Below are 15,689 nucleotides of genomic sequence, written 5' to 3'. Positions count from 1 at the left end.
TGGGTGGGGGACAAGGAGCGGCGCGAGGGGGACCGACTGGAGTGCGGGCCCCTCGAGGACTGGGGTGTCTGAGAACGCGCCCGGGTCCGCCTCTCGTACCCCGCACAGCTCCGATGAGAAGGTCCTGGCAGAATGGACCGCACTCGAGAATCCTCCTCGCGCCGGCGCTCCTCTCCATGGGAGAGGAAGGAGCGCGGGTTGTGAGGAAGAGGCGAGTGCTCGGGGGGCAGCGGCTCCTGAGCCCGTTGCGGCACCCGAGAGATCACACCCTGCAGATTCTGCACTGCCTCCTCGAGGGTGCGAACCTGCTGGGCTAGCTGGTCGAACTGAGCCGCTTCGACCGTCTGAATGGGAGAAGGGGCGGTGGAGTGCTGCTGAGAGTGCGTTGGGGACGCAGCAGCCTCTCGGCCGGAGGCGCGAGAGGCTCCGCGACCGGAAGCATTGGAAGCTCCACGACCACCTCGCCGTGCCATTACGATCGTTCTAAGATTCGGCCCTTCCTCTAGCGCCAACTGTTGCTGGTGGTCCAAACCGAGAACGATTGGCACTGCGGTGTGAACGGGGTTCCGTCTGAGTTGTCTTGGTTGGTGTTGGTTGCGCTCCACCTTCCGCCAAGAAACCTGCAAACAAGCCTTGCACCACCACCAGGGTGGTGATGGCCCTCCGACGGTCAAGTCAGAGGAGATTGGAGGAGGAGGAGAGGTGATAATCGCAAGTAAGAGAGTGCTCTGGGAGATATTGCTCACCTCCCCCCCTTTCTCCCCCCAGCCGCATATATACCTGGCTGGGGGGTCTCTCAGGGGGGTTCGTTATCGTGGGGCACGATGGTGTGGCCACTGACATGGCCGTTACAGGGCGTCGTGGAGCAGCACCGGGTACGGCCACGTCAGGGCATAGTGGGGCTCCGCTTTGTACGGCTGATGCAGGAGATCGTGGAGCAGCATCGGATACAGCCGTTGCAGGGAGTAGTGGAGCAGGAGGCCGCGGCGTGCCTCTGGGGAATAGCCTGTCGTTATCAAGAGATCTCCGACTCGGGGTCGGAGCGCTGGATCAAGGGGCAGCCGACTCGGGGTCGGGCTGCGGAGCCGAGGATATCCGACTCGGGGTCGGATTGCTGGATCAAAGGGCAGCCGACTCGGGGTCGGGCTGCGGAGCCGAGGACGTCCGACTCGGGGTCGGAGCGCTGGATCAAAGGGCAGCCGACTCGGGGTCGGGCTGCGGAGCCGAGGATGTCCGACTCGGGGTCGGATTGCTGGATCAAAGGGCAGCCGACTCGGGGTCGGGCTGCGGAGCCGAGGATGTCCGACTCGGGGTCGGATTGCTGGATCAAAGGGCAGCCGTAGTCTTCCTGGGCGCGCGTGCCGGTCACGTGGGGCATGGCGGCTTATTTCCCCCGTAACAGTTAGAATATAAGTAATGCAATTCTCATTTAACTTTATTTTTTTTAATCCTTTTGAATTATGAACAACCAAGGACATCTTTTTGAAATAACTTTTGAAAAATAGCTCATGAAAGCTCTATCTCAAAATAGTTATATCTGTCCTAAGCAAATTTAATTGACATAACTATTTCTTAGTTATGCCTCCTCCCCAGATGTTGTTTGGCAGCTTTACATCTGCTTCCTACCTTAACCAAATGAAACATGCAACATTCTTCAAAGTTTTAACATAATTTTTTGAAAAATATAATAAAAAATTAATCTTTGACATCACAGGGGACTTAAGTGAACAACCATAACCAATTAAACAAGTTTATTTATTTTTGAGGAGGTAGGAGACCAAAGAATTTTAGGATGAATGAGATATTTCAATAGTTTGGGTGGGATATAATAACCGAAAAATCAGTGCCTTGGCCGGTACACCTAAAATGCAATTACCAATAGTTTTAAACTACAAATTTGATATTTAAATTGAAAATATATAAGATAGTAAAAAATTTAATAGAAAAATTTTAGATTTGTGTAAATTCCAGTTGATTGTATCTTGAAACTTACATATCACTATATATATAATAAGAGCTAATATTTTATATTCATATTAATTAACTTTTTATTGGTTCTTGGTTGAGGTGTAAACATGATAATTTAGTACATCCCATGAGTTATTCCATCTACGACAAACCCCGAGTCTCATGCCTTAGTGCACAACCTTGATCCTTATTTCCAATCACTGCACAACTTTTATGTTTACGAGCCAAAGTTCTAGCACACGAAAAATCAGGCCTCACAAGTCTTAGTGCTTACTTACCCCAACCTGCTTCCAACTAACACACCCCCAATGTCATGGTTCAGGCCACACTGCATCCCATAGTCTTAGAATAAGAAAATTAAAAAAGAAAAGCGTACTTTAAGCGAGTGAAAATCCTAGTAGTTTAATACTTTGGTTGGTGGAGAGCAAGACCTAAAAAATATCAAATATTGTTTCACATCTAAGAGTCATCTAACATCTACCAAATAGCATTCAAATACTTGTTTTTGTGCACTATTTGTACTCATGGGTACTACAATGGTTCTTCTTTTATCTTTTTTTTTTTTAAGAAAAAAATCCATACTTAATGAGCTGCAAAATGGAGGATATCCTTTTCTATGTATTCCTAACCTTGAAATCCTCACACAGGTAAGTTTTCAATCAAAGCTTTTGATGCAACCGCCAAAAGATTTTTCAAACTTGGTAAAGCAGAAACTTCATGATGGAAATGATTATGTTGTTGAAACCATTTAAAACAAGAAGTCAAATAGCTGCATTAGTATCTTTGTGCGGCCAATACAAAACCACGTCCAACCCTATCCTTGTAGAACTCGAAGAAAAAATTATTGCATCTCGCTTTATCTAAAGTGTTGTCAAATTTATCATATAAGAAAGTCTTTGGCCTCCACACATGCTAATGTAGCCTAGATTCTGTCGACCTGAACACTTGATCGAACTATTGATCCGAACGTCTGATCAGATCGGCCGATCAGTTGCAACGAGCCACATATCTCTATTTCAAAACATAATCAATAAAATTAAAGTCAATTAAAAGAATAATTATAGTCCTGTACACTTAGAGATGTTGTGAATAGTTATAGCTCGTCCAGCATATTAAGTACAGCCATGAATACATGCCTTGTATAGTTAAATTCCGCATAGAACATGGAAGCAGTTGTGGCTCTTCGCCAGCTCATCCAATCCTATCATGCAGCATTTGGCGGCAACACATGCCATTGAACGATCCGTGATTCAACCAACCCCTCACCCATTGCAACAATGCTGCTGTACACCACTGGTTCCATGTACCCAACTTGGTGTGCTAAAGACCATCTCCTTGCCTCTTTGCTATCGCACTACGTATCCCTGCACCATGAGAAGAAAAAAATTAGCGTGCGACCCCCCACGGTCGGCTCCTTTTCTCATGCCCATAGCTTCCTCGTAAAAGCCGAGAAGAACGTAGCGAACTTTTTTTTTTTTTACCTCGAGCACGAGGACAAGACCGGAGAGTTCCCATATCTGACACTGGCTTTAAACCACACCAACCCGCCTGCATGTCCGTAAAATTACTGCAAACCTCGCAGAAGGACTCCTCCACCTGCGAGTTTGACCGAGGGTTAAAATCCGAACCCCAAGAAATCCAGGCTGGCCTCCTGCCGCTGCCGGAATCTTCCCCCGAGCCAGATCTCACTGCGGTGAACCGTAAATGCTGTCACCTCAAAGTTACCGCCCAAGTCCTGTCGCCCATCTTTTTGGCTTCACCTTTTGTCGCTTCCCTCTCCTCCATTGCTAAAAATAAAAAAAAAATAATCTTTGATCAGGACCACCGGTGTTGCGGGAAGATAATAAATAGATCGCTGGATTTGCTATAAGATGAGAGGAAACCGACGGTTCAAATTCCCCGGTGGGACCACGGTTTGAATGGACCGGTGCTAGCGACCGACATTCGATCCCCTTGATGGACGAACGTGATTGCGATTTGTCGCTCCAAATTTGGTTTCGAGCTTGGGCCCCACGAGCCCAGTCGTGTCAGCATTGACCGGGTCAATGTCGGATTCGGACTCTTTATCTCGGCTGCTGAGCTCGGTTCGGCCGGAGAGATGCTGTTCGAGGATAACGGATGGATAAAATTTGTACAAAGTTGGGTCTGGGTCGGGTCAAGCTCATAAGACCCAAGCATGGGTAGTTTAATTATAGCCGCCGGGAACTGAGACCTGGCCAGACTGAATCGAAGCTGTGCTGGACCAGACCGGGCGACCAGATCTTGTCCAGTTGATTCGTAAACAGTTGACATTAGATCCTAACAAATCGACCAAGCCGAGCTCCACTTAGGTTTGATTCGACTAAAGCTCGATCAAGCTCGGCTTGATTACCCCCCTACCTACCTAATAAAATTAAATAAAATGGATAATTAGTCAATTGATATCTCCCTGGAACCTTAAACATTACCAGCTGAAGATGACTTGATGATAGATTTTGAAACCAATGAACACTTGACTACATTAAAATCTAACTCTTTGATGTAGTCATTTAACTTTACCAAATTCCGAATATCATCGTGAATCCAGAGAACGCTGTGACACTCCGTGCTTGTTTTGGGAATAAGAAGACGGAGCAGGGAAGGAAGGATTAAAAAAATGACCTTATTCCGTAAATAAAATTATTCCATCTCTTTCTTGAATAGTTATTCCCGGAGTAAGGTGCTTCGAAAGTTTGGATGGAACAACTATTCCTGCTTTATCCCTGAGTTAAACGTAGTCATTGCCTTTCCCATGTAACGCACTTCTTGGTCTCTTTCGTAATCGAGCCTCTCTCTGGTTTTCTTTCGTTATCTATAAGTTGTTAATAGTTGTCAGTATTGCTACAATAGATCGAGAAACAATCTTGCTTGATTTATCCCAACAATCCCCGACTATGCTCTGTCCTCACTTCATCACAGCCATGCATAAACAGAATCTTTCTCTCTTTTTTTTTTCAGAAAAGAAAGAAGCGAATCCATATTTGTTGTTCGCCATGATTTGGATAGCTGTCTCGAACTGAACATCTTCCCGCTGCATTCAATATGGTATTCAAATTTATTTGAAACACAAAAGGCCATCCAAATTTTGTCGGAATTCGTGTTTGAAGTGAGGATGAACAGGGGGTGAAAACAACCTAAATTTCATTCAACTTCAGACTTCAGATAACACTAATCCAGCGACCTATGGTAGATCTACCTGTTTGTGGAATCAGGTTGAATGCAATTTCTTTTAAAAACATCAAGCCAATCTGATGCGGCCTAAAGTCAACATGCCTCCCATAGGTTCACACATAGCATGTAGGAAGACTAATTTTAAATAGATTTGAATTCAACATAGATTAAGAAGATCGATAATTGCTCTGTGCAATTAAAGAAATCCAAATAAGAAACAGATGGTTACAACTCATCTCTTGATATCAGAACCTAATTGCCATAAAACCATATCGTTGCCTCTATATAAGGATCCTATGCAGGTCACGTCTCATATTTCTATACTATCATTCTGTCCTTCTTTCGTGCAGGTCAAAGCTCTTCTTCTTTGAGCCAATCTATCATATAGCCGATCTTAAACTATATTGGCTCTCAAGCCGATCTTATAGGACCATAACCTTAGTGAGCCAATCTCCTCCAGGACCGTTAGCTGATGATGAGCTGACCTTTCAAGTTGAAGAGATGACCTTAAGAGTTATTCTCAAGCTGATCAACAACAACAACAACAACAACAGCAAAAAGGCTACAAGGTAGACTTCTACTCAGACCGATACTCTAAAAAGTCCAACCCAATGGAGTAAAAATTCCTCTTTATAAAAGAAGGCCTAGGGCATCAAGTATGGTAATCAAATTATTCTAGGGTACTTTCATTTTTTTCCTCTTTTGCTGCTATTTCTTGACTTAGGTATCCAAGCGGATTATTTATATATTTGCAGGTCCGATTTTCATTCCAAGTAGACCAACAATCTCCAACCCATTCTATTTTTGCTCATACAAAACACCGTCTAATCAAATTTATTTTTAACAAATATAGCAAATTACATTATTATAAAAATTACCGCAAATCACACAGTAAACCAACTAAACTAATACAGAAACGGAAATCAAAGAATAATATAAAAGGTTATCGAAAAGACGAAAAAGAAAGACAACCATTTTTCTCCCTCTTCTTTTTTTCCTTGTTTGCTGTTATAAATCTCGCGTCCTTGAAAGCTATCGCTAACTCTCACTCCCACCCTCCTCCCCAACCCCTTCCCCACCGTCTCTTCTCCATCTCAATCCACCTCTCTCTCTCTCTCTCCAAGAGACTAGTGACCGGGTTCTGGTGCTCCACGGTGATGGAAAGGAAATGAGGGCGCGTCTTATCCGACCATGCCGCTACCCCTCTCCGATGACTCGGGCTCGTTCTGCGATCTCCTATGCGGCGAGGACGCCGGAGCGCTCGCCGAGGACCTGCCGGGTTACTCCACCGAGCCCGAGTTCGCGGAGGGATCGGACGAGTCCATCGCCGGGTTCATAGAAGGGGAGGCCGACTACTCGCCCCGGTTCGACTACCCGGACCGGTTCCGGTCCCGCTCGCTCGACACCTTCGCCCGCCAGGAGTCCATCGCCTGGATTCTCAAGGTCCTCTCCACCTCCGGCTCATCGTAGAAATTTACCGCCCCGAATTGCTATCTTGAGCATCTTCAGGGGCCAAAAATTCTATTTTTGATTCTTTTTATTTCTAATTACGGTTTCAGGTGCACGAATACTATCGCTTCCGCCCACTAACGGCGTATCTTGCCGTTAACTACATGGATCGGTTCCTCTCTTCTCACCAATTACCTGTAAGCTGATGCTACCACCACTATCCATTCTTCTCCATCTCATCACATATTCACATCATGGGTTTATTACTTTTGCTTTAAATAAAAACCCTATAAAAGTTTCCTTGCATAGATTTATAGTTGACTATTTGTTTTTTTTTTTTTCTTACAATCCTTCATTTTGAAGTATTTGCATAAGATCATAAATTTCATTTTTTTTTGTTTTAGCTATGTTTTGGAATAAATTGTAAGGCCATCTACTGTATTATTCTTGTTCATATACTGTTCATAAATGCTGGCATTTGCATGCATGTGACATGCTTCCAGCATCAGCAAGGTTTGCTAATGGAAGGAGGCTTGAGGTAAGTGCTTCTTACTTTATTGGATTGTGGGATGTGGTACTTTTCTGTTGGTCAAGACATGATGCAACCTGGCAACTTGTCAGCTAGTGGCCTGTTGAAAACAGCCCAAACCTATAGTGGATGTGACTTTGGAGTTCCTGTTGCATTGCACTTGGACCAATCTTTTCAATAATTTAATTTTCCAGTAAGTTTATTTTATCAAATTATATTAGAGATTTATGATTTATTTCTTGATGGTTAATCTATCTTTCCACCAGTCAAATGGATGGGCTTTGCAACTCTTATCAGTGGCTTGCCTCTCCCTGGCTGCAAAGATGGAGGAAACTCTGGTTCCATCCCTTTTAGACCTTCAGGTACTTCACTCACCCCCGACCCCAAGTTACCATTTCTTTCCTCCAACAAGATGCACTGTTTCTCAATCAAGATATTTATTGATCAAGCCGTAAGTTATGTTAACCGTAGGTTGAGGGTCCAAGGTTCATCTTCGAGCCTCGAACAATATGCCGAATGGAGCTTCTCGTCCTCACTGCATTAAATTGGAGGCTTCGATCCGTGACACCTTTTACGTTTATTGATTTCTTTGCTTACAAGGTTGATCCCACGGGAACGCATGCAAGATACCTGGTTTCACGGGCTACTCACATTATTTTAGCAATGATTCATGGTAATATCTAAATCCATATAAACATAATTATTATTGTGTAAAATAGTATATTCATATATAAAAAAAAAAAATGCATTCTAAATGTAGAGCTAAAAAAGTAAGTGATGTCACAGATATTGACTTGCTGAATCACTGCCCATCATCAATAGCTGCAGCTGCCATAGTTTGTGCTGCTGGTGAGGCTCAGGATTTGGCTCTTGTCAGCCCTGGAGTTGCAGTGCATTGGTGCGTTGGACTGACTGAGGTGAGGAAGAACCGAAGAAGTTGTGTTCATCAATAATTCAATATGGAGAACCCCAAAAGAAGGCATTAGTCTTGCTTAGTACGTGCTCTGTTTCTCTTTTAATTATTGTTGCAGGAGCCGATAGCTAGTTGCTACCAACTAATGCTACGAGCTGCTATCGATCACAAGAAGAGAAAGCCACCGATGATCCTGTCGCAGCTCAGAGTGACAACCCCACTTAGCGTGGACTCGGGAGTCTCCTCTTCCACATCTTCTCCATCTTCCCCACCCAATAAAAGGAGGAAGCTACACAACTGCTGCCTGTGAGTGGGTGATGACAAGGAGGGCTCATAAGGAATACAAATGATGACAGGGGGATAAGGAAGGGGGGACCCTAACGATATTATAGCTAGTCTAGTAGACAACTTTTCTTATTGGGTTTTGCAGATTCCTCAGTATTTTTTAGAGGAGTTTGGTCGATTGGTTTAACAGAGTGCTTGGATCAGTATGTTGGTTACGTCCAGGAGTTAGGCTTGGTGGATGATGATTTTTTTTTTTTTTTAGTTATTGTTGCTGTTGTTGTTTCTTCTGAGGTCCTTTCATTTGTGGGCTTTGCAATTTATATGAGCTATCATGGCACTAGAGTTGCAGATTCTCAAGGGTGGGGAATCTGCCATTCTTTTGTGTGGGGGAAAAGTAGGAGAGACGTGCTTGTTTGTGCAGGACGTGGAGGTCATTGAAATCAAAGGCAGCATTGATTGTTGAATGAAAAAGAGGAAAAGAGGAAGCATTCAAGCAGGGGAGGTAAAAATAATAATAATAACAAAAAAACAAAAAAGCTAAACTCTCCCAACTTGAAAATGTTCCATGAATTCTCGTAAACTGGTCGTCGTCCTCCTTTGCCTCTTCATCAATATTTACTTTTGGAATTTTATTTGATAGATTTTTTTTTTCTTTCCCTTTCTTTGTATTGGTGTGATTATGAGTATCTTGCTTGGGTTTGCCTAAGCATACATGTGAGAGGTTTTTGCCTAAGGTTGGGGCTAAAACTGTTTGTATAAGGGCCTTTGGAGGTCTTTGAGAGTCTTGTATTATCTGAAACTCATAAATGAAACAATCTGATGTATCTATTTGCCTGTAAAAATCTTATAATTTCAGACCTGAGTTGTTAAAGTCTCTTCTTTGCACTTGTTTATATGTATTGGAAATCAGCAATAACAGATTTCGAACTTTGGAAATGAGATACGGGGCAAACTAAAATCTACAATGTTAGACATACAGCATTAACACAACTGACAAGTGCTTCCATGTTTTGTTTCAGATAAGTCTTCCTTGAGATATTTCGAGGTTAATAATAGAGTAGATTAGCAATAATGTTAACAGTAGTATTCCAAAAAAGCCCATGTGGACTATTTTGGTCATTACGGTTGGATGGAATTTAGGAACGAGATCAGTCACATCGAAAAGCCGAATCGTAGGTTAAATTTTCGAAAACCGTAATTTGGTCATATGACGTTATTATTATTTAAATTGAATTTATTTTTAAGATCTACGATGTGACGTCTCGTCCTTTAGGAGGTGCTGCTCCTAACGATTAAGCCCATTTTTTTTTTTGGATAAAATTTTGATCGGATGTGGCATTCTATTCGAGAAAGAATTAAGTAAAATGATAAAAGGCAGAGTTAACGTAGAAGTTGAGGTTTATCTTTTCAAAAATTTTAACTTTTTTCTAGAATATTTTTATAAGTGAATGGCTATTTTAGGAAAAAAAGCTCTATTAGAATTAGAAAAAAAAATCTGATTCAAATTATGCAAGAACAAACCTCAGCATTATAAATAAAGGTTATGTATCTCAGTTTTTTAATCATCAATGAAAGGAAAGAGGATTTAAGCCTTAAAAGAGATTTAAGTCATGCTTTCGCAATTCTTCTATCTTCTTCTAGCTTTTTTTTTGAGAGATTCGGATCGAGTGGGTTGAAAAAAATCTTTTTTCTTTTCGATCGGATCAAGTAGGATCGTTTACTAATGGTGTTGGTTGGCCTTTTTGTTGAGAAAACTTTCAATCAAAATGAAAACTAAGATCTTACCAACTTTGGCTATTTTACCTCTTGAATTTCAGACATATAATATCTTGTTTCACTAACATGAAACATCATTTGATAGGGGGTAAAGGGAATGGTGATCCCCTCCATCCAAGTCATTGTCAGGAGCTGGCTAATAGGTTACTCACCAAAGACTGTGCAGGGTGATCCCCTCCATCCAAGTTGTTATCATGTTATTGAGATAAATAATATTAAAAATACAATGATTGTTATTTTTCATTATTTTTATTATAATATAATAACGACTATCATTTTCACTTGTATCTTTAAAATAATTCTTTTAAAATTTAATATTTTTACCTCAAAATTTCCTCTAATACGGTTGAAAAAATATATTACTTATCTAATAAAAATAAAAAAGATAATGCCTTTTTTTTTAATTGTGGTAGGAGATATGTTGGTTTGTTCGCGACTAGCGATCGAAGGTGTTTAACCTCGATAAGCACAAATAAATGAATTATGTGATTGGAGATGAAGCAAGAATTATCGCATAAAACCATCTATTCATGCAAGTGTGGCACACCTAACCTCTTTTTTTTTCTGCCAATAGAGTTGCAACTAGGTTGTTGCCTTCTTGGTACACCTTAGATTAATGTGGTTGAGATCCTATGGTCGTAAACTTGTTAGTACATCGGTGGAGAGCCTTTATAAGTATAGATGAATGGATCACATGATCAGAGATATAGCGAGTATCCCTATAGAGCTATTTATTCATAAGAAGCATCGCCCATTTTGAAAAAATAGTAATACTTCTCATCTGCTGAATAAGCAGCATCTAACTTGCTTTGTTGTTAGAAAAATAATGACGATGAATTTGGCTAGAATACTATAGTAGCCTAAATTTAAACCTTATCTTCACCTTTTTTTAAAAAATAGATGAGATTTTGTATCTATCTTTTAAATAAAAAATAGCTGAGATTCCACTTAGCACTTGCTCGGATGATATCATCTTTACCACTGCAGCAAATGGACAGCACCGAAAAAGGTAAAATAGAGAGCGAGGATTAGCCCCACCTAATTTAAACAAGAAAAGCAATAAGCGAGGCTCCACATCTGTCCATTAACACCAAATTAAAAAAAAAAAAAAACTTCCCTCCCATATACGGTCACACACACACACAAAATTATGGAGCAGACAAAGGCATCAGATCTGGTTGCAATGCGTCCAACCGATACAGCTCACGGAGACCCGCACGGAGCGCAGCATCTTTCCCGCGCTGTTATCTAATTTCAGCCACCGCCGGTAGGACCCACCGCATGACAGGGTGCAATTCTCAGGTTGCACCGTCTGTTATAGCTAGGGGCGTATAGCTAATAGTTTTAAAACTTCAGCCAATGTAAAGTATCATTTATAAATTGATTTTTTTTTTTTGACATCATTTATAAGGTGTTAGAGAGAGGATATCTCATGCTGGGGTCCTGAAATGCAACCACTGTGATGGTGTGACTTAAGCAGTGATGTATATATTGGCATTGATTAAGATTTAGGGGCCTTTTAATGGATGCTTTTTGGGCACCTGTCAGGATTGGATGATGTTAGCTTGGTTCATGGAAAAGTCTCTGGTCTTAGCTATGCAAGGGCCCATTAATGGCTTATGCTAGAGCTTTCTTAAGGATTGGGTGCAAGGTCACCATCTATCTTCTCTCTTGGTAACCTAGTGAATTGATATCCAAGGAAATGAAGAGTGAAAGCTAGATGGTTTAGCACGTGTGGCTCAGACTTTTCCCTTTGAAATGACACTACTAGCTACAGATGTTCTAAAGTAATATGATATTCTAAAGTAATAACTTAGTGAATTGGTTGGACTTTTCTCTTCTTAAAGTGTTTATAGATGTTCTAAAGTAATATGATGTTTTACTATGTATATATTTTTTTCCGAGATATGATGTTACACAATTGATCATTCATGATAGGGAAAGCTCCTGTGAGAATTAATTTGCAATTTCGCGATTGTAATTTAAACAGAAGTTCTCCAATATAATATTGACATTCACTATGTTACATAGTCATGGACTTGGTGCATCCTGCTTGTTGATTAATTAGCAAGGCCGAGATGGAGGTGCATTTATTGTTGCTTAATTGGAGAACTGCTTTATGAGGTAGCAATAGGAAAAGGATGGCATGCTTGTGGTGGTATGGTCATTGTACAATGCAGGCTATATGAATGGTTAGGGAAAAAAGTGTAGATGCGAGGTATATAGAAAGGGTTATGAAGGGATGCATCAAATTAAGGTTTGAGTTCAATGGATGCATAACGAAATTGAATAAGATAAGAAAGATGAAATTTTTGAAGATCTATCTTGTATCCGTCTTTTGCGAAGATACAGAGAGCAGGTTCTTCCTCCTTTGTACTAGCAGCATATCATTCTTCTTTTTCAGTGTGCCGTCTTCCATATTCATCTTGGCAACTCCACACCCTTCAATCTGGTGTGAGCTCTCATCTAAAAGTATGATCTCTATTCTATTTTCTATTCTATAAGGGAAGAGAGGAAAGAAAGTCTATTATATAGGAAAATACGAAAGAAAATATTAGTCATCCAGATAAGAATAATAGGTAATATGCACGGATAAAAGAAAAGAACTTGATTTCACTTGCTTTCTCACTGGCTAATCTAGGCCTACTAACATATGACTGTATAAGAAGGAAGCTAGTAGAGCTTTTGCCTTTTTCCCGGCTTGAGAGAAGTTGAATGCCTCCATAGGGTCCACAAAGAGTGAACTAGAATGAAGTGGTCACTGAGCCATGAAGAGGAAAGCAAAAGATATTAGCCTACTGCAGTTCAAATATGGTCAGTATGCTAACTTTCTTTCAAACAAAAACAAGCGTAAAAATTCTAGCAAGGTTCACAACTGCACTCCGCAGAAGGTCAAAGAGTAGTAAGTATTGCTCATGAAATTGCTGTTCGAGTTTTATGGCGTGTGGTATACTGTGATGTTAGCGTTCAAAATATGCACAGTAAATAGTTACTATGTTTGCCAAGTTTTTTTTTTTAACATATTTAATCCAATAAATTTAATTCATTTGCTTTTAGTTCTTGACTAAATTTACAACCTTAGTGTTCCATTAATTTGAATCACATATATAAGGCCAAATTGAAAGAAACCACTTGACATTTTGGTTAAGACCATGTGTAGTGGATGAATTTAAGGATATCACTATGACTTTGTCCTGCTTACAACAATTTTAAACTTCAATCTGTGCAAGTTAACAAAAGCATCAACTATGCATCCTCAAATTCAAACATATACAACTAAAATTGCTCAGTGTATTTTATTTTTGGTCGCATTAACTTTTTGACCTTTTTTTGACACTTTTTTTTGAACAGTTCCAATGTAAAGTTTGTCACTCCTAGATTCTCACTCATCTAAACTATATGATAGCAAATTGCAATCACAAAGAGTTCCTCTGGAATATCTGTTGCAGGTGAAATTGTACTAGGTTATTACTGGAAACTTAATGCTTCAGTTCCATAGAAAACTGCATCAGATTTTGTTTACTGGTACTTGAAAATGCCGCTACTCACGTGTAGTTTGATGCTCTCTTTCCAATAAAAAAGAATGAAAAAATAAAACTATATACAAAGAGTATATCAATATGGAGATTAAAACCAAACTTAAGCAAAGGCTATCGCCATTTGAAATTGCTATGGAATTGCTTCTTAAGTAACTCCTAGACTTATCACTTGTCATTTCCTTGCCCATGTTATCTTTCTCTCTTTATTTTTTCTGAATACTTGTACACGTTATCCTACTATGAGATATCTCCAGCGAGGTTTAGATGCTTGGGAGGATCCATTGAAAATGCCGCTAGCACAGACTAAAAGAAAAAGCTTGGATAGTTCACAAGGTTATGTAATTAAACCTTGGATATCGGCATCATTGTCAGACTAGTCACCTTCAAGAATACAGTGCAACGTAGCACTAGAAGTGTGACGTTCTTGTATTACATATCAAGTTAAAGTCTGTCCATCTTTTGAGACTATACTGTGGTTCTCGCATCAAGAAGCATAGGATACCTGTTCTTACTTACCCATATCTAATTAATGATATACTAGAGTGCGGGGAGTACCTTACTCCTTCCACTTTTCTCAAAAAAAAAGAAGTTCTCTGTGCATTTTTTCAGTCTTGCTAATTATTTTGTATTCTCTATCTCTTTTCCCGTGAATCAAGGCCTATTTAAAACTAATATGGACGTAGTTCTCTGTTTTGAATACTTGAACTAAAAGATTGCTTCAATAGTTAACATTTCTGAGGTGGTGATCACCGAGTCACTATTTGCTAATTAACATTTCTGACATGAATCTATGGTAAGGATTAGAGTGTTCGCTTTGCGTGTGCATGTGTGTGCGTGCATGTACGTGTGTTTTGTGTGTGTGTGTGTGTGTGTGTGTGAGAGAGAGAGAGAGAGAGAGAGAGAGATATGTTGAGAAGGTAAGTCCAAGACACCGGTTCAATACTTGCAGAAGGATCGGAGTAATAAGAAATGATTTCACAATGTTCGTCATTCCAAACTTACCTTGTGTTGCGGGATTTTCACCCCGGCAACAGCCTTAGTCCCAACCGAGCCGAGCAGAAAGAGACCGCGTCCCCCACGAGGTATTGTCCGCTTTGGGCGCTCCGGTCCGCGCGTCCAGTGCTGACGGAGGGAGACGTTTCCGGCCCGCGCGTCCAGCGCTGACGGGGGGATTGCCCTCACGGTTTTGTCCCACAAAAGGGCCCTCGTGAGGAAAAGGCTTCGCCCTCCTCATTATAAGGCACGGAACCTTTCCGCTCTAGCCGATGTGGGACTAAATTCAAGGCCCCCTCCCCCCCACAACATAGCCCCCCCAGCGGGAAGGTTTCGGCCAGGTTTTACCCCAACAAGCCCCCACAGTCCTGGAGGGTAGTCAATGGAGAGAGGAGGCCGCCCTTTCTCTAGCGCCATCTGTTGCGGGATTTTCACCCCGGCAACAGCCTTAGTCCCAACCGAGCCGAACAGAAAGAGACCGCGTCCCCCACGAGGTATTGTCCGCTTTGGGCGCTCCGGTCCGCGCGTCCAGCGCTGACGGAGGGAGACGTTTCCGGCCCGCGCGTCCAGCGCTGACGGGGGGATTGCCCTCACGGTTTTGTCCCACAAAAGGGCCCTCGTGAGGAAAAGGCTTCGCCCTCCTCATTATAAGGCACGGAACCTTTCCGCTCTAGCCGATGTGGGACTAAATTCAAGGCCCCCCCTTCCTTTTTGGATTGAAGCCAACCGCAAAATAGACCGTACATATATATATATACAATTGATTCTAGATTGATATACAAGGCTTTCATTTTAAATCAATTACTTGACATCACATCATCTGTTTCATTGTTTTTTAATTATTACAAATAAACAGCTCAGCATCTATGCCGAACCCCACTTCTCCACTGCATGGCTCCACCCAAAAAACAAAAAAAAAAGGCTGGGTTTTAAATGACCATTTTGATTCATAAAACATGTTGGGAATGAAAAGTTGATTTCTCTTCAATAACTTTTAGAACATTGATTGTTCCAAACGCAAAACTATGTGTCAGTAGTATCTGAAACT

At 41.3% G+C, this 15,689-nt stretch overlaps 1 protein-coding gene across 2 annotated transcripts; it reads left to right on the top strand.

Moving 5' to 3' along the window:
- The first annotated feature begins 6,147 nt into the window (after positions 1-6,147).
- Positions 6,148-9,204, top strand: LOC120111325 (cyclin-D2-1-like). Of its 2 annotated transcripts, none has more exons than XM_039128130.1 (6): positions 6,148-6,600; positions 6,717-6,803; positions 7,402-7,497; positions 7,607-7,808; positions 7,958-8,052; positions 8,167-9,204. In XM_039128130.1, the coding sequence occupies exons 1-6, from the start codon at positions 6,349-6,351 to the stop codon at positions 8,356-8,358; spliced, it is 924 nt and encodes a 307-aa protein (XP_038984058.1). In that variant the 5' UTR covers positions 6,148-6,348; the 3' UTR covers positions 8,359-9,204. The 2 variants fall into 2 exon arrangements, with proteins under 2 accessions (XP_038984058.1, XP_038984057.1); XM_039128129.1 differs by having other exon boundaries at positions 6,151-6,600; positions 7,922-8,052.
- The last annotated feature ends 6,485 nt before the right edge of the window (positions 9,205-15,689 follow it).

Source organism: Phoenix dactylifera, chromosome 7 (genome assembly GCF_009389715.1).
Source record: "Phoenix dactylifera cultivar Barhee BC4 chromosome 7, palm_55x_up_171113_PBpolish2nd_filt_p, whole genome shotgun sequence".
NCBI lineage: Eukaryota > Viridiplantae > Streptophyta > Magnoliopsida > Arecales > Arecaceae > Phoenix > Phoenix dactylifera.
This window is presented reverse-complemented; position numbering and strand designations above follow the sequence as displayed.